The sequence below is a fragment of the Mesoplodon densirostris genome, chromosome X (genome assembly GCF_025265405.1).
Source record: "Mesoplodon densirostris isolate mMesDen1 chromosome X, mMesDen1 primary haplotype, whole genome shotgun sequence".
NCBI lineage: Eukaryota > Metazoa > Chordata > Mammalia > Artiodactyla > Ziphiidae > Mesoplodon > Mesoplodon densirostris.
This window is the reverse complement of record NC_082681.1, coordinates 19,869,997-19,889,381: the sequence shown is the minus strand read 5'-3', so window position 1 is coordinate 19,889,381 and position 19,385 is coordinate 19,869,997. Positions and strand designations below refer to the sequence as shown.

The window sequence follows — 19,385 nt, the reverse complement described above, 5'->3', positions numbered from 1 at the left end:
TAGGTTTTCCTGTATGTTTTTGAAGCTCTGCAAACTATACTTACATGTTCATTTTACTTGGTTAGAGTGAGATTTTCTAATATATTCCCTAGTAGTGTATATCCAAGTGAATATTGTCTTTTTCAAACTAGTCGCCTATACTTATTTTAAAGGTTCTTTGGTTTAGTTTAATTTTGTTTTTTTTGGATTTTGAAAAACCCGTTTTCAGAATTGCTCTTGGGACTTGGGGGATATACTCTTTTGACTGTACTTACTGGTGGCAGATGTCCTCTCTGGAGCTAGATTGACTTGCGGGGCAGTCGTATTTGGAGTTAGGTGTGAGTAATAAAGTGGGTCAACAGTTGTCTCTTAGAAAGCGCATATGGAGCGAGAACATTAGCACATTGAAAAGACCACTTTTGGGTCACAGTCACTCTGTCTGTGTCACACAATCTCAAATGCTTCAGAATATTGACACTTGTGGGGTGAACCAAAATCCATGTCATCTTTACACATGAATTTCATCATCCACAATTTCTTTGATCGTGTGAATGTTTGATTTTTATTACTTCATACTGTTGCTTTTTTTCTGGTTGCGTGTTGTCATTGTAGTTCCTGAGAAGTTACTATTTTCCTTGAAAATAGGATTTTTCCTAGCTTCTTCAAGGATTAGAATAAATGTCTGATCTTTGCTCTTTCATGAATCAGTATTGTAGTGCATCTTTGTAGAAACTTGGCTCATGTTTACATTTTCATTGAGCATAAGACCACTTATCTACTTTTAACTTTCAGCCTCCATTCTCTTCGTTAATCATCTATTTGACCCAAGTCTTTGACCTTTTCCCCATTTTCATCAGTCCTGTGGGTGATTGGACAGCCATTTAAGCATTATCATAGACATTTTCCCTATCCTGTTAAAACCCTTTGTGCTCATATATCATGACATTACTTCATACTCATAAGCTCCTTTTAACTTGTCAAAGTCTCACTTGAATTAAAGACTTGCTTAAATACAAAATTTGGATTTTTACTCAACAGAAGTTATTTATTTTGCTGATTTACACTAAGGTTTAATTCTAGGCAATATAGCTGCCCAGACTTTAATATGTTGTTGCTTAGAGGCAAAACATGGGCTTACAGTCCAGGGCGTGATTTCTCTGTTTGGTCTTCTTAAGCACCACCACCCCTGACCCCCACACATGCACATAAAAATCAATTTTGTTACTTTATGACTTACACTTCATTGCTTTGGGGACTTGTGCAGAATGTTCTTTCTTTGAAAAGAAAGCTCATTAAAAAACTGAAAGGAGTTTAATATTTTCTTTTTAAGAGTATTTTATAGTTATAGAGCAATTTTGAAGCGGTAGAAACACTTTGACATTTTAGTTCCATTTTCTACTTTTAGTTTTTTTCCTATTAGTTGTTTTTTATTTTTATTTTTTGTTTGTTTTTTGCCATGCTGCGTGGCATGCAGGATCTTAGTTCCCCAACCAGGGATCGAACCTGTGCCCCCTGCAGTGGAAGTGTGGAGTCTTAACCACTGGACCACCAGGGAAGTCCTAGTTTTTTTCCTATTAGTTTCAGATCTTAGAGGATTGTTAAGCTGAACTCCTCAACTGATAAAAGGCGTTGGAACCTTCAACATGATTAAAGCAAACATTTAGGTAAATTTTCACGTAGAGAAAAAAATATCTGTTCTGTTTTATGTGAAATTCTGTGTAGATTTACTGCTAAACAATAGAAATTAGGAAAACCATATACTTTCTGTTGATTTGAAGTAACATTTCTACCCTATTTAATAATTCATCAGCTTGTTGTGGAAGATATTCACATGTACCTATAAAAAAACAGGCAATTTAATTTGATATCATAAAATGGGAATTTAAAATTGTTTGCAGCATCAGTAACATTGATGTTAATGCAGTTTTACATGTTGATCTTGACCAGTTTGAAACAGTGAATTAAACATTAACTGATCTGTACTTATCCTAAAGAAATGTTCCGTGAACTATTAAATGTTCCCAGAATATATAAAGAGCCATAATAATATTAACACACCCCATCTAGTTTTTCTTCAGAATGAAAATTTATTTTTCCGACTAAAAAATACATGTTTATTATAAAGAACATGCAACCATGGAAAATTATAAAGGAATTAAGTCACCCTAAATTCCACTACCACTTTTATTTCTAATATTTTGAAGAATTTTCCCTCTGTGTATACACACTCACATTATAGTTTACATACTCTTAGAGTAGCTAGGCAGAATTTTATTTGCTTAGTGCCTAGTTGACAAATTGCCTGGGGATTCCAAATACCATGTTTCATTAAATCTTAGATAGCACTGATTTTAAGATTTACCACTATTTGTTGTACTGCTAAGAAAGAAGACGCTGTCAGTTATTGTTGTAAGTTGCTGTCGATTGTAATTTGTCAGTTTCAGGGGTATTAAAATGTGAATGTACATCTTAGAGCAATAAAATGTAGTACTATATATTCAATGACTTTTTATCACTAAGTCTCTGTGATATTAAAAAAAGAAACAGTTGATAAGTGTGCAAATGTATTTTCTCTGTTGTGAGTGCAATTTTGCAGTGAATTTTTTTTTTACTAAAATAGTTTAATTAAAAAAAAATGAGGAAGTCTCGAGAGGGAAAGTTGTCCGACAAGTAAATTTTTTGTGGGAATATTTTTTGTGGGCCCTAAGCAAAGGAGAAATTAGCCTGATTTATGGTGTGTCCAGACTAAATGACTTATGTTAAAATGAAATTCTTCTTAGAATTTTATTTTATTTATTTTTCATTATTATTATTTTTTAAATATTTATTTATTTGGTTGTGTCGGGTTTTAGTTGCAGCAGGCGGGCTCCTTAGTTGTGGCATGCATATGGGATCTAGTTCCCGGGCCAGGGATTGAACCCAGGCCCCCTGCACTGGGAGTGCAGAGTCTTAACCACTGCGCCACCAGGCAAGTCCCTTTTCTTAGGATTTTAAATCTTGCAGAAAACTTTTGAGTTATGAATTATTATCTCCATGTACATTTGAGAACAATGAGGGGCAGAGGTATTAAGTGACTTGCCCAGGATCCTACAGGTCTTCAATGTGAAGACAGGCCTTTAATTCTGTGCAGAACTGAGAGTCTTATTTGGGAAAACTTTTAACTGACTTGGATCCTCTAACATGGGCTTCCTATTATTTCTTCAGAAGTTTTGCATGCAAACAATTCATTTTGCCAGTTATGGGATTTTTCCTCAGTTAGGGTCAAGGTTCATAAAGCTATAAGTTTCAGTCTTAATCTTGGAAGTCACTTGATTAGTAGCTTGATTAGGCTATCTGTTTAGTATATCAAAGGTACAAATTACTTTATAGCAATTTGTTATTTGTAAGAAGCTAACTTTTTGAGTGAGCTTGTTGAAGAAAAATGCAGAAAATATTGGAGTAGTTTCTTAAAGTGTCTCTTCTAAGCAGAGGTCAGTAGCTTTTGGTCTGACACTTTTCTCTGTATGTACTTAGTCAATTGCTTTAAGGTATGCTTTTTTCTCCAGAACAGTTGAAGTTAAATGTAAACGTACCACTTTGATGTTGACACTAGATAGTCTAAAGCTTATCTTCTGTAAATCTATCTATTTATATATATATATATATATATATAAAGAAAGTGAAGTGATTTATGCCTTTCTCCTGCTTATTGAACTAAGACCATAGACGTGGATGGAGAAAAGAATTTGTTCAGTTTAAATTGGCAGGAATGGGGATGTGTACTGTCCATGGTATAAGGAAACGCTAACAGAACTAGAGTCAAAAGTATACTTTCTAACTCTTGCCTGTGGATTTCACTGTGATGTAGTCCTTGTCGGACAACTTAGGTTTTATGTAAGCACCCTGATTAGTAGAACATGAAGGTAGTGGTCAGGTTTGGCCCCATGAAATCACAACTTCTATTTTTAAAAAAAAAATTAAGGAGGGACTTCCTTGGTGGCGCAGTGGTTAAGGATCCGCCTGCCAATGCAGGAGACATGGGTTCGAGCCCTGGTCTAGAAAGATCCCACATGCCATGGAGCAACTAAGCCCATGGGCCACAACTACCGAGCCTGCGCTCTAGAGCCCGTGAGCCACAACTACTAAGCCTGTGTGCCACAGCAACTGAAGCCCGTGCGCCTAGAGCCCATGTTCCACAACAAGAGAGGCCACCACAATGAGAGGCCCGTGCACTGCAACGAAGAGTAGCCCCCGCTCACCGCAACTAGAGAAAGCCCGTGCGCAGCAACGAAGACCCAACACAGCCATAAATAAATAAATAAATAAATAAATAAATATTTTTTTAAAATTAAGGAAATTGATTAATTCACTCAGCAAACATATTACCACCTGTTGTATGCAAGGTACTGTCTTTTAGTCCATGAAGAGTGGTTCTGTTGAACATGTTTATCAGATCCTAGTCCAAAACCAGACATGGAATGAAAAGCAAGAACACAGGTTGCAATGACTTCTGAAGGTTTGAAAACAGTGTACTTGAAAATACCAGATATTAAATATCAGCACTAACACTTCAATCTTTTCTGGTACCCTGTTGTACCAAATGATATCTTTGATGTGTTTAGAGCAATGCTGACCAACAGAACTTTCTGTGATGATGGAAATGTTCTGTGTCTGTGTTGTCTAGTAAAGAGCCACTAGCCACATGTGACTGTGAGGCTGTGAAATATATCTCGTGCAACAGAGGATCTGCTTTTTTTTTGGCCACACTGCGCGGCATGTTGAATCTTAGTTTCCCGACCAGGGATTGAACCCGTGCCCTCTGCAGTGGAAGCGCGGATTCGTAACCACTGGACCCCCAGGGAAGTCCCTGAATTTTTAGTTTTATTTAATTTTAAATAATGTGGTTAGTGGTTATTATATTGAATAGTGCAGGATTAGATGATCTATAAGGGCCCTGCTTCATCAGCATCATTTTTAAAACTGATAATAGCTTCTTTTTCCTTTAAAGCAACATTTTAAGTTTAAAATAACAGGTAAATAAATTGACTTATTACCTGGGCATATATCCTTCCAGACTTATTATTTTCTGCATATATTTTTAGAAAATTGGATATCTGCCGTTTTTCATCTGAGGTGCAGTCTACCTCTAAAAGTTTATGATTCTAATATTCTCCCTTTTGTTGATATTTGATCAGGGTACAGGAGAACAGTTAAAGGACACAGAGGATGGTTGAAATTATGACGTGAAGAGAAAATATGATTGAGTGTGGTGGACTTGGGACCTAGCTGGATGTAGAAGGAACAGTTGTTTCCCCATAACTCCATTCTAGGGTCCTAAAGAATGATCTGAAGTTCACTGCAAAAAGGAAGGCACATATTGCTAAGCCACTAAGTGCTAAGGCTGGACTTCCTACCTCAGTAATACTCCTAGTCTCACCCTCTTGGGAGCCTAGTTTTGGTGATTAACCTCTCTGCATTCTCTTCTTATGGTCTCAACCTGTTTGTTCCAAGCCGTTCTTTTGCAGCCCACTCATTAACGTGTTTTCACACAGCTTTCTCTCCTCTTTTCCTATACCAAGCTTCAGTTCTTATTGCTACCTGGAGGTTTGCACAATTTTTAGGGATAGACAAATAAGAAAGTTCCTTCCTATTTCCCTTCTCTTTTTTTCACGTAGACTCGAGAAAAGGTAGATAAAATGGAAACACAGACACTGAGGGTATGTATTTGGTAGACCCAAAGAGCTTCTCTGGGGATTTTATGTAGTTGACAGTGACATTCTGAGTTAAGGACAGATTGGGCTCTCCCATGCCAGTCCCATCATCTCCTTAAAGATGAAGCACATAAGAGTCGCTCAGTAATGAAATGCAACAGGGATACAGTGGGAAGCTTGTCATAGGAAGGGAGGGAGCAAGGGAAAATCCTCTGGTGGGGTAATTGATTCATGGGTGCCATTTGTGTGCAATTTGGGCACTTATACCTGTATTCTAGCACAGTGGACTGTAACATTTTTCTTAAATGAATCTCATATATTACCCTTCATTTAAAAGGTGGCTGTGTTTCCAGAAAAAGGAGCCTCTAAGCTAAAACCCTTGGGGCGAACAGAAATATGGAGATTTAGATCTAGTGCAGCAGCAGTGTCTTGCGTGCTTGGAGTTCTCTTGTCTCTTATCCTATCACCATCGCCTTTGGATCACAGGGTTTTTTCCATACTTTTCAGTTCTCAGATCTTTACTCCTTTTCTCTGTTAAAAAGGGGTCAATTGAAGTCGACTGTAATACCAAATTTATACAGAAGATGTCGCTATTTAACTTGATTTACTGTGTAAATCGTTTACTGCTGTGATTCGCTCATTGAAAGCTTCAGGTTTCATACAGTTTTGTTTTTTGTTTTTTTTTTGCTATTAATTCTGTTTTTGAAACTCTAGGTTTAAACCCTAACTTAAAGTTAGTTAGAATAAGAGGTGTCCGAAATTTCCTTAAGATGAGAAGTAATATGCAAGAGTTTTTTGATATTGGTAGTCATACTTATGTATCTTACATTTAGTTTGCAACACTGTATACTGTTGGCCCATTTGTGTTTTTCAAAAATAACACTCCATAAAATACGGACACATATATAGAAGTGTATGACAAAATTAGAAGTACAGGCACACCACGTTTTATTGCGCTTCACTTTTTTAAAAATAATTTTTTTAATATTTATTTTTTGGCTGTGTTGGGTCTTAGTTGTGGCATGCACGCTCTTTCACAGTGCATGGGCTCTGTAGTTGTGGCACACGGGCTTAGTTGCCCTGCGGCATGTGGGATCTTAGCTCCCCAACCAGGGATCGAACTGGTGTCCTCTGCATTGCAAGATGGATTCTTAACCACTGGACCACCAGGGGAGTCCCTATTGCACTTCACTTTATTGTGCTTTGCAGATACTGCATTTTTTATAAATTGAAGGTTTGTGGCAGTTTTGGGTCAAGCAAGTCTATTGATGCCATTTTTCCAGCAGCACTTGCTCTCTTTATGTCTCTGTGTCACATTTTGGTAATTCTCGCAATAGGTCAAACTTTTTCATTATTATATTTGTTATGGTGAGCTGTGATTAGTGATCTTTGATGTTACCATTACAAAAAGATTAAGACTCACATGATGGTTAGCATTTTTATTTTTTATCTATTTATTTATTTATTTGGGGTGGGGTGGGGTTTTACCGTAGTTTCATGTTTTATTTTTAAAGAAACTGCTGAAATGTTTTCCAGAGTGGCTGTACCATTCTACATTCACATAAACAAAGTATAAGTGACCCAGTTTCTCTGCATCCTCCACAGTATTTGACGTCACTATTTTATTTTATTTTTAAATTAATTTTTATTGGAGTATAGTTGATTTACAATGTTGCGTTAGTTTTTGCTGTACAACAAAGAGAATCAGTCATACATATACATATATCCACTCTTTTTTAGGTTCTTTTCCCATATAGGCCATTACAGAATATTGAGTAGAGTTCTTTGTGCCATACAGTAGGTCCTTATTAGTTATCTATTTTATATATAGTAGTGTGTGTCTGTCAATCCCAATCTCCCAATTTATCCCTGCCCCTTTCCCCCTGGTAACCATGTTTGTTTTCTACATCTGTAACTCTATTTCTGTTTTGTAAGTAGGTTCGTTTGTACCATTTTTTAAGATTACACATATAAACAATAGCATTTTTTAGCAATAAAGTATTTTTAAATTAAGGTATTGTACATTGTTTTTTTAGACATAATGCTATTGCACACTTAATAGACTACAGTACAGTGCAAACATAACTTTTATGTCCACTGGGAAACCAAAAAATTCCTGTGACTTGCTGTATTGTGACACTCACTTTATTGTGATGATCTGCAACCAAACCCGAAATATCTGAGGTATGCCTGTATATAAAAGTAGAAAGTCTTCTTATCCCTTCTCACTACTCAGAGGTAATTGCAGTTATAAGCTTTTTAAAAATGCTGAACAGAAATGGTTTCGTAGGCAACACATTGCTCTATAACTTGGTGTTTTTAGTTACCATTGTTCATGTCAGTGTGTATATAGATTATCAGATTCTTTTTTTTTTTTTTTTTTTGCGGTACGCGGGCCTCTCACTGCCGTGGCCCCTCCTGCCGCGGAGCACAGGCTCCGGACTCGCAGGCCCAGCGGCCACGGCTCACGGGCCCAGCTGCTCCGCGGCACGCGGAATCCTCCCGGACCGGGGCATGAACCCACGTCCCCTGCATCGGCAGGCGGACTCCCAACCACTGCGCCACCAGGGAAGCCCTATCAGATTCTTCTTAATAGCTCCACAGTATTACATTGTGTGGATGAACTTAATTTAAATAGTTCCCTGTTAATAGACATGCTGGTTGCCTCCAATTTTTGTTTTTTATAACAGTTGATACAGTGAACATCCTTGTATGTACCTTTGCACACTTATGTTTTTGTAGCTTTGATTCCTGGAAGTGGGATTGCTGGGACAAATGGCATGTGTGTTTACAATTTTAATAGGTATGGCTATATATTTTTCAAAGGACAGTGTACTGATTTATACTCTCACCAACAACAAGGGTGCTTGTTTCCTGTCACTCTTGCCAAAATATATATCATCAGGCTTAAGTTTTGCCAGTGTGAATGGGTGAACAGTAGAATCATGTTGTTTATTTGTTTCTCAGATATCATTTTATATGTTATGACATTCTTTTGTGAATTACCTATTCGTGTTCATTCTCCATTTCTCTAGTGGATTCTTATTGTTGGAGCCCAATGTATAATAGAAATACTCGTTACAGATCTTTTCTTTCAGTTTAGGTTCATGTCATGCCTAAGTTTTTACCTTTCTGAGAATGTGAAAATATTCTACGTTTTCTTCTGGTCTGCTTATGGCTTTATTTTTTACGTTTAGATTTTAATCCATCTGGAATTTATATTTGTGTATGCTGTGAGGTAGGGATCATACTTTATTTTCTTCCCAAATGGATTACTAGTTGATGAAACACCATTTATTGAATAATTCATCTTTTTCTTACTGACTTGAAATACCATCTTTATCATATACTAAATCCTCATATATTTCTGGGTCTGTTTCTGGGCTCTATTCTGTTCCTTGATCTCTTTGTCTATTACTGTGCTGGTACAGCACCACTGTAATTGCCACAGCTTTGGTATGCTTTGCTCTCTGGTAGGGCAAGTCTAAGCCGTTTCATTCACCTGCTCTTTCACTCCAGTTTTCTGTCTTGAATCCAGCACAACCAAATTATGATCATTATCACCACCAACTACACTGGGTGTGGAGCATTCCCTTTTGAAACTCTTTTAAGGGTTTCTACTAGATTCTGTGATAGCATAAAACTGGGAGCCTAAGAGGTATGCCTTAAAGGACTACTGATCAGACCTGATTTCCCAGACTGTGCTGAAGATGACCTGGGCCTGAGCTAGACTTTTGAGGGAAATATCTTTGGAGTCGAGTGTGATATAGACGAGACTCTACACCTTGATTGACTCATGGGAATGGTCCAGGGCCAGAACCAGACACCTGTCATGCTAATAACTTCTTTCGTGGTTCAGAAATAACTGAGACTGAAGATGGGTGGCCTCTGTAATACTGCCCACTCGAAAATGGGTGTACCCCATTTTTAGGACTCTTCGAAGCATCACATCAGTAATGGCCAATTAGAACTTCTTAATTTTTACTAATCTCTATTTGAAAGTTACCTAGTCATTCATTTCTAGAGACATAATTCTTACAGTTTGTATCATTTAGAATATCATAATGCTATGACATTAGATAGCTAACTTCTTAAATCTTCTAGTTCGCATTTGATAATTTGAAATGTGTGTGTATACATGGAAAGATATACATATATATTTATCTCTTTTTTTAAACTAGAATGACCAGTCAACAGGTGACATAAAAGTAATTGGTGGAGATGATCTCTCAACTTTAACTGGAAAGGTATGTATCTTGAAGGGGAAGAAAAGAACATTCCATACTGAGTCAATTAGTAACACTGTGCTTTCAATCCATCACCAAGAGGCAGTTTAGATAGTTATTTATGCACTCAGACAAGGGTTATTTAACCCTTGGAAACAACCTAAGTTAGGTATCTTTCTCTAGGTCATACAGCAAAGAGGCAGCAAAATCCAACATTAAACATCAAGTCTGTGTTGCCAAGTACTGCTGGTATGCTTCTGTGGGGATCTAATTTGGGATCCTTCAAAAGAATATATGGGGGAAAGGACAGTCTTCTTTTTAAAAATAAACAGCACATAGTTTCTTAAAAGATAGAGAAACAGTATAATGTAGTGACTGAAAGTGTGGGTTCTAGAGCTGGAGAGCTTTGATTCAAAGCCTGGCTCAGTACCTCCTAGCTATGTGACCTTGGGCAGGTTATTTAACCTCTCGTCCCCCATATGATGCTACTGGCAGTCATCTCAGTGAGTGAAGAGGATTGAGTGTTATAATGCATGTAGAGCTCTTAAAACAGTTTCTGGTAGTTAGAACACTTAGTATGTTCAAACATACTGTTATTTTAAGGAATCCCAAAAAAGAGTTTAAAATACATCAAAATTCTTCCAGCATAGACATTTCGCTGAGATAATAGAGCTATTAAAATAGTTGAATATTTACAATATTATTCTTTAGATACACTGAAATGATTTTTGAGTAACCAATGATAAATAATGGAATGCTTTTTTTAATTTTAATTTTTATTTTATTTTATTTTATTTTTTGGAATGCTTTTTTTTCAGCTGCCAGTTACTTTTTTGCTTATAGACACAGTGCCAAATATAAAGGCATAATCTCATAAAAGCTTCACAAGAATCCTCGTGAGGTAGATATTATCATCCCCATTTTACAGATCAGGAGACTAAGACTCAGCAAGGTTGAAGGACTTGTCCAAAGTCACACTGCCAGTTAAGTGGTAGAGCTTGAATTTTTTTTTTTAAATCCTTAAAGGTGTGTGTATTTTATTATTTATTTATTTATTTATGGCCGTGTTGGGTCTTCATTTCTGTGCGAGGGCTTTCTCTAATTGCGGCGAGCGGGGGCCATTCTTCATCGTGGTGCGCGGGCCTCTCACTATCGCGGCCTCTCCCGTTGCGGAGCACAGGCTCCAGACGCGCAGGCTCAGTAATTGTGGCTCACGGGGCTAGCTGCTCCGCGGCATGTGGGATCCTCCCAGACCAGGGCCCGAACCCATGTCCCCTGCATTGGCAGGCAGACTCTCAACCACTGCACCACCAGGGAAGCCCCTAGAGCTTGAATTTAAATGCAGGTCTATCTGGCTCCAAAGCTCTTTTCTTCCTCTGGTTTTTAGATTTTAATGTTTATAGCTTACTTCACTGAGTATCTGTAAGGCAACTTTAACATGCAACACTTGTGTCAAATTCTATGGTCCCATATCAGGGTCGTGCCAAACTAATGTTGTCTTCCTCAACATCTTTTGAAAACTTCAAAGGAGAAATTATAATCTGTTGACTCTTTTCCCTTCCTGCCAGACCTATCCTCCTTCCCTTTCAGCATGCTTTGCCCATAATTAGAAGTCATTTGAAGCCCTTACTCCTATAATCAGTTTTTAGTGCTGGAAGGGACCTAGCCTTCAAAGCTTTCTGTGATTCCATTTGACCTTGCCTTTCCCACCTAATGGCTCTGTCCCACTGCATAGCTCTGTGATCTTAAAAGGTCTCTGCTTCTAAAATAACTTTCTTTTCATGATAGTCACAGTAAGCACATTTATTGTGGAAAAAAAACAAGACGCAGAAGTTGGGTGAAGTTGTTTCTTGGTGGTGAGATTATGGGTTATTTAGACATTCTATTTCAGTTTATCTCTGGAGGATACTGTGTGTGTGTGCAGATACATATATATATGAATAGTTTTCTCCTTTTTTCCAGTTATGGTTGAGAATATGGGCTTTGGACCCTGAAAACCCCTCTTCAAATCTGTCCTCTACCACTTGACTATTTTTCTGACTTTAGGCAAGTCATTTGACCTCTGAGCCTCATTTTTTTCATTTATTAAGTAAGGATGTAGCTATTTGATGTAAAATAAGCTCTCGGAGTCCGCCTGCCGATGCAGGGGACACGGGTTCGTGCCCCGATCCCGGAAGATCCCACATGCCGCGGAGCGGCTGGGCCCGCGAGCCATGGCCGCGGAGCCTGTGTGTCCGGAGCCTGTGCTCCGCAACGGGAGAGGCCACAGCAGTGAGAGGCCCGCGTACAGCAAAAAAAAAAAAAAAAAAAAAAAAAAAAAAAAAAAAAAAAAATAAGCTCTCGGTAATGGTAGCAATTCTCATTCTTTTATTTTTTAAAACATTAATGACATCATACTCTGGATACTACAATTTTGTGTGGCAAATATTTAATCTCTCAGCCTCATAGTACTAAAAGTCTTTGATTATGATTTAGACAAGGTTTTACAGCTACTTAGTATTAGAGGCAAGACTAGAATCCAGTTTCTCTGTCTCATAATTCAATGCTCTTTTCAAACTATAATTCCATCCCATGGTGCAAATTGCTGCATCAGTGAGCCAAAGTTACTGATGGGAAAATGTTGTCCTTCAGATGTGCTAGCTGGGCTAGAGAAAATGCTGAGAAAGAACCACATGGTAGGTGGTGAAACAATTATTGGTCCATTAATTGATTACAGTTGGCCCTTGAACAACATGGGTTTGAGCTATGTGTGTCCACTTACATGCAAATTTTTTTCAATAAATCCTTACTACACTACTACACGATCTGTGGCTGGTTGAATCTGTGAATACGGCTGAACTGTGGATATGGAGGGCCGACTGTAAAGTTATGTGTGGATTTTCAACTGTGTGGAGGGTCAGTGTCCCTAGTCCCCTTGTTGTTCAAGCATCAACTGTATATTCAATTTTCCTAAAGATTTAGGTTACAATATCTTTTGAAAAGAGAGAAATTAGTTGTGTTATGAGGAAAGGAGTAAATTGCATATGAACTATGGTAGTAATATAATGTATATTATAAAATGCATGCAGTTATAAAATTATAGATTATATAAGGTGAGGTTTAAAAAAAGTTCTAATCTTTCTTTCAACCCAGTGGATCTTGTGTGCCCTACCTTGATAACCAATGACTTAGAAGAGTATATAGAACATTAAAATTCTGATGCCCGTAGGTATGTGATAGAGAAATGAGAACTACAAATAAGCAATATAACATGAATCTTCTTGTGACAATGATTATAACCAGTATGTGAAATGCTACCTCATTCCCAAGAATAGATATAGGACTCTTCTCTACCTCGGAGGTAATTGTTAGACAGTATTTTCTCTAAGGGTTCTAACAGCTATAAAATTATGAGAGGTAGAAATTGGGGTAAGGGTTTATGGTGGGAGGAAGCATTGGTATCTTTTAGTTTAGTCCAAGAGTATGAACACATCCAGAAAATGCAGATCAATTTCAGCCTACTGAGAAAATGCGTTTTGAATTGGATTCCATATGGTAAGTTAAATGCATGATTTTGGAGTTATTGTACAAATTATAGTTTTGAATGTTAGAGTTGGAATACACATATTAGTTGAAGTCCCTCATTTTCCACATGGGAAACTGAGGCCCAGAGAAATTTCGTGACTTGCCCAAGATTAGACCTCCGTTTAAGTAATGAAAACTCTTAAAAAAATGAACATATGGGTCAAATTTTATTTTTAAAAATTCCATTGCAGTGAAAATTTTATATTAAAGAGTTCCAAATCCCAACAGATGGCCCATTTGTTTGAATCAGGGTTCGATATAGTAAAGTAGCTTAAAGCAAGAATTTGGATAAATCCTTAGAGTTTGTTATGATGTGACTTGAATTATAATTGGAAACACTGTCTGATTCATTGTACTGATTTTCATTTCTCTTTTTCTTCCAGAATGTCTTGATTGTTGAAGTAAGTTTTACATACTTTTAGTATAGTGTTTATGATTTTCTAACTTGGTATGCACAGTCCTAAAGGTAACCCTGGGAAAGAAATTCCTTTTCATCAGTTTTAATGGTGGGCTTGTGTTATAAGGGAATGAGATTGTTTTTTTCCTAAGAAATATTTAGTAATTTACTTTTACCGGATAGTGGAAACATTTTGGTATATTTCTTACCCCTCTCTTTTTGGCTTGAATTTTTTTTGTTCCTTTTAAAGTTACACATATCATTCCCATCCATGCTTTTTATGCTTCTATTGCATATATATAACCATATACAAAATATATTTTTTGATAATTTATATAGTGCTACACTGTATATATTCTCTCTTGCAGCTTGTTATTCTCACTCAAAATTGGTTTTGAGGTTATTCATGTTGAAACATATAGAATTAGTTGACCTTAAAACCCTTCATAGCATTTCAGTGTACAAATCAACCTATTTATTGCCCTACAAATAGGGAATTTGCTTCCAATTTTTCTTACTACAACAGGGCTGCTAAGAGCATCCTTTTGCATTGTCCTGTGTGCATGTGTGTGAGTTCCCTCTGGATACAGGCACTTAGAAGTGGAATGACTGGGTTTTCGAATTTGTACATTTTCAATTTTACTATTGTTGCCAAATTACTCATCAAAGTACTTTATATTCCCACCAATAGAATGAGTTCTTACTCTTTTATGTAAAATGGTGTAAGGCTTAAGAGCAACAGTAACCCCTGATTCATTTTTTGTTGTTACCAAGGTTTTTAGAAACTTTAGCTTATAGATTAAAAAATAAACAAATAACACACTTTTCACATGGTTTGTGTACATGAGTATCCCTGGGAACTGGTTGCTTTTTTTAAAATGCAGATTCACTAATTCCACTTCAGATTGCTTCATTTTGTCTGCGGTAATGCCGCCCAACAAATTACCACAGACTAAGCCGCTTAAAACAACACACACTGATTATCTCAGTTTTCAGGGGTCAGGACTCGAATACAGGGTAGCTGGGTCCTCTGCCCCAGGTCTCATCAGGCTGAATGAAGGCTGGGGTTCCTATCTCACCTGTGACTCATGGTACTCTTCCAGATTCATTCAGGTTGTTGGCAGAACTGAGTTCCTGTGGTTGCAGGACCGAGGGCCCCGTTTTCTTGCTAGGCTGTCCTCATGTCCTAGCACGTGACCCTCTCATATGACAGCTGACTTCTTCAAAACCAGCAGAATCTCTCTCCAGACTGCTACAGCTGTCTTGTGTAACACAACCTACTGACAACCCCATCATTTCGCAAGTCCCACTCACACTCAGGGAGTGGGGGATTATTCTGAGTGTGTACACCAGGGGGCAGGAGTCCTGGGGGCCATCAGAATTCTGTCTACCACAGCCCAGAAATCTGCATTTTTCACAAATCCCCAGCCCTGATGTTTCTGATGACTTACAGCCCCACTTTGTGAACGCTGCTTTGTACCATCTGTAGAGAATATTTTCATTGAAGAGCATTAGGGTTATGGTTTAAGAAATGTTTTCCCAATTAGAGATAGGTTTGTTTTGAATAACGTCCTACTTTTGACTAAATAGCTAAGATTCACTTTCATGTAAAGTAATTCTATATGGTAAAACTTTAATACTTTGGATACTTTTAAGATGGTATAAAGCAGTGTTTCTTCGTGTGGCCTCTTAACCACCTGCATCCGAGAGTTGGAGCATCCTGATCTTGAGTTTATAAAAAAAAGTCTAATATCTTTTATAATGAAGGGCAGCACCACAACTCTCTAATAAAATATGTGTCTACATACTTGCATGTATATATTTAAATTAGCTGTCATTGATCTCTTGGTGCCTATAAAATCCAGCCCTGAGGACTGGCATTCCTACTGCTTGCTGAGAGCCAGATGACTTACAGATTCCAGAATATCTCAGTATGAATTGTGGGGAGAATCACTGCACCGAAAAAAAAATGGCATTATTCCAGTTATACATGGGGTTTTGTTTTTTTGTGTTTATATAATGACTGAATTTAAAGGTATGATGGTTTTATTTACCATTTAAATGTCTTTTCTTTTTTTTAAAGGATATAATTGACACTGGCAAAACAATGCAGACCTTGCTTTCCTTGGTCAAGCAGCATAATCCAAAGATGGTCAAGGTTGCAAGGTATGTATATAACATTTTGACATAGGATACTTTCTTCATTTGAAAAAAGATTAATTGCTTCTTTGTAAGGGTAAATTTTCTTATCTTCAAAAAGTAATATAATCTCGGGCCTCCCTGGTGGCGCAAGTGGTTGAGAGTCCGCCTGCCGATGCAGGGGATACGGGTTCGTGCCCCGGTCTGGGAGGATCCCATATGCCGCGGAGCGGCTGGGCCCGTGAGCCATGGCCGCTGAGCCTGCGCGTCCGGAGCCTGTGCTCCGCAACGGGGGAGGCCACAACAGTGAGAGGCCCGCATACCGCAAAAAAAAAAAAAAAAAAAAAAAAGTAATATAATCTCAAATAAGACTCAGTAAGTGTCCTTTGTAAATAATTTGTCGTGTGTTAAAGCCTTTCAGTGCAGTTACCTTATTGCCCAATGTTATTAATATTTGTTTTTTCACCAATCTAATAATGATATCAAACTTGTCCTGGGTAGCATGGCAGAGGATTTGGGGCCTCTTTGCAAAACTGAGACCAAGGATCCCAAAGACGGGTTAGGAGGTGGTAGGAAGGAGTGGGCCCTGGAGATCCTGAGCTCCTGGAATTGAGTGATGTAGTGGTCCTGTGTGCTGCATCTTGTTTTGTAGCCACGTTGAAAATGTACAATGCCTGCTTCCTTTCTTCTAAGCCAGCCTCACTTCCTGGTCCTACCTATGTTGTTTGGCTCATTAATTCTACCTGTGTTTATCCCTAATTATAGTTTCACTCCCCAACAACTCAGAGGTAGACTATTATTCCCACTTGACACATGGGGATACCAAGGCATATTTTTTAAGATTCCCACATGATTCCAATGTGCAGCGAAGGTTGAGAATCACTTTAGGTCCTTTCCAGCCCTTTTAATATACTTATCTAGGAAGTCATGAAATCTTAAGTTTTATTGGGACTGCCCTTATCATATGTAAAGGCTTTCAGAGCACCATTACAGGTTTTTTAATGGCTGAAAAATTTCAGCAGGCAGCACTTGGATTATGAAATTAGCTTTCGTTAGAGTTGATGCATCCTACCTGCAGTTTCTGCTCTCAAGAACAAATACTATCTCCTTAGCATGCTAGTTCTTTTTTAGGCTAACATTCCTCTTTGTAAGCTATTTACTAAAAGTCTTGAAAGGTGATGCTCACCTCTCCCACACCATTTGTGGCTTAGGGATTGTCTCCCAGGGATTTGGGACTGAAAGCCTTTACTTGTCATCTTTGCTCGTTGGCATTCCCCACCCGTTCATCCTCCCCAAGTAGCTGCCCTTTGATGGGCATGTGAGTAGTCAGGGGGCAGCTCTCAGAACAGCCCATCATGTTCCAGGTGAAGATCAGTCAAGGGCCTCATCTGTAGTGTGAACTCATTGCTGCCCCTGCCCAGGGAGCCCTGTGATTTAGCTCTCTCCATTTCATAGTGTGTCTTTGGGTTTGTTAAAACTGACTATAGTATGCCAAACTGCAGATGAAACCGTGTTGCAGAACATGAATATTCTCTTTTGTAATGCCCTGCAGTGTCTCCGTGTGTCACATGTCACATTTTATAATTAACAGCTTGCTGGTGAAAAGGACCCCGCGAAGTGTTGGATATAGACCAGACTGTAAGTGAAATACTTTGTCAATCATTTAACCAGCTTTAACCCAACAAGTTTTATATGAAATGGTTTAGAGTCACTTTAGAGAATGTTTGCACATATTAGATTTGAAAGTGATGTTTTCTGTATCTAAATGATGTGATTCTTTTTAGTTGTTGGATTTGAAATTCCAGACAAGTTTGTTGTAGGATATGCCCTTGACTATAATGAATACTTCAGGGATTTGAATGTAAGTAATGCTTCTTCCTCATTCTCATTTTTCAGAACCCATATAAAAATTTATAAAAGGGAAGAATTGTTTTCTCTTTCCAGCACCTCATAATTTGAACAGACTGATGGTTCCCATTAGTCACATAAAGCTGTAGTCAAGTACAGACGTCCTTAAAGCTGTAACTTGGCCAGGCTAGGGTAACACTCTTGCTGGCTAAACAGTTGAACAGGTTTAATATACAGTAACTGTCCCATTATTATATCAGATGATAGATGTCATAAGTAAGCGAGAAATGAACTAGTTTAAATCTTTTAATTCACTCTCCTTCAAATACCCACCACCTCCTCTGGAAGCAGGAGTGCCGAGAATGCGTTTGTGAACGCGGGTGAGGAAGATGAGGAAGGCCGTTTGTTTTGTAAAAACCCCTGCAGCAGAATACTGTTCATAGAAGACATGCCAAGTACTGTTCTCGCCTTTCACTTCACAGTATACTTTTCTAATGTGAATCTCTGGATTTTTATTTTATAGCATGTTTGTGTCATTAGCGAAACTGGAAAAGCAAAATACAAAGCCTAAGATGAGAGTTCAAGTTGAGTTTGGAAACATCTGGAGTCCCATTGAAGTCACCAGGAAAATTATCAGATGTTCTAGTTCTGTGGCCAGCTGCTTAGTAGAGCTTATTGCATGTATCTTCTAAGAATTTTATCCGTTCTGTATTTTAGAGAGGTCAGTTGCTGCATTCCCAACCTCTTTATTTGCACTATGAGCCTATAGAGTATCAGTTCCCTTTGGATGAATTGTTGTTTGACTTGTGAATGAAAAACCTCCTAAACCACACCACTATTGAATGAAAATATTGAAATTGTATCTGTAAGAAACATTGAAAGAGGAGAATATATTAGTTTTTTAATTGGTATTTTAATTTTTATATATTCAGGAAAGAACAGAAGTGATTGAATATTGTTAATTATACCACTGTGTGTTTAGAAAAGAAGCAGTCAGTTTCATATCAGTGACAGCATTTAGAGGTATTGTTATGTCGGATAAACCATATGTCCTGGAGTTATTTTAGTAGGTTTCAGTAGTATTAACTGTATTTTCCCACTTGTTCAGATTATTTCTGGAGAATCTTTGTCAACATTTCCTTTTAAATACAGGTCAGTAAGTTCTAAAAACCTACCACTTTTTGAAGTCTTCAATGTAAAAATCCTTAAAATAAAGGCTGTCTCTTTAAAAGAAACTATGCATACCTGTTATTTCTCTACAAATTAACCTAGTGTAGTTTTCTGTTGGTTACCTTTTCCTTGTCTGTTAAATTTCAGCAGCTAGTTTAATTGTAATCTTTACCAAGCACAGCAAATAATGATTATCTGGTAGAATGGGTTGGTGGAGCTAGTGAGATTCTTACCTACTTCAGAGACCTCAGATTTTAGACACATGGTATATAGTTTATTACATTTTCCAATGCTAAAATAACATGGCTCTCTCTTAGAATTCTGTTAAATTGCTTCGATAGCAACCTCACCTGCAGTTCAACAGTTTTTCAG

General features: G+C 37.7%; 1 protein-coding gene across 2 annotated transcripts in view; it reads left to right on the top strand.

Moving 5' to 3' along the window:
- The window catches only part of HPRT1 (hypoxanthine phosphoribosyltransferase 1), a 30,898-nt gene extending 11,838 nt beyond the window's left edge, over nt 1-19,060 (top strand). Inside the window, exons 4-9 of one of the 2 annotated variants that reach the window (XM_060086666.1) lie at nt 9,851-9,916; nt 13,843-13,860; nt 15,940-16,022; nt 17,587-17,633; nt 17,780-17,856; nt 18,367-19,060. In XM_060086666.1, coding sequence (XP_059942649.1) covers nt 9,851-9,916; nt 13,843-13,860; nt 15,940-16,022; nt 17,587-17,633; nt 17,780-17,856; nt 18,367-18,414 — 339 coding nt within the window. In that variant the 3' untranslated portion in view covers nt 18,415-19,060. The remainder of the gene's footprint in view (nt 1-9,850; nt 9,917-13,842; nt 13,861-15,939; nt 16,023-17,586; nt 17,634-17,779; nt 17,857-18,366) is intronic. The other variant, XM_060086665.1, reaches the window with a different exon arrangement.
- The last annotated feature ends 325 nt before the right edge of the window (nt 19,061-19,385 follow it).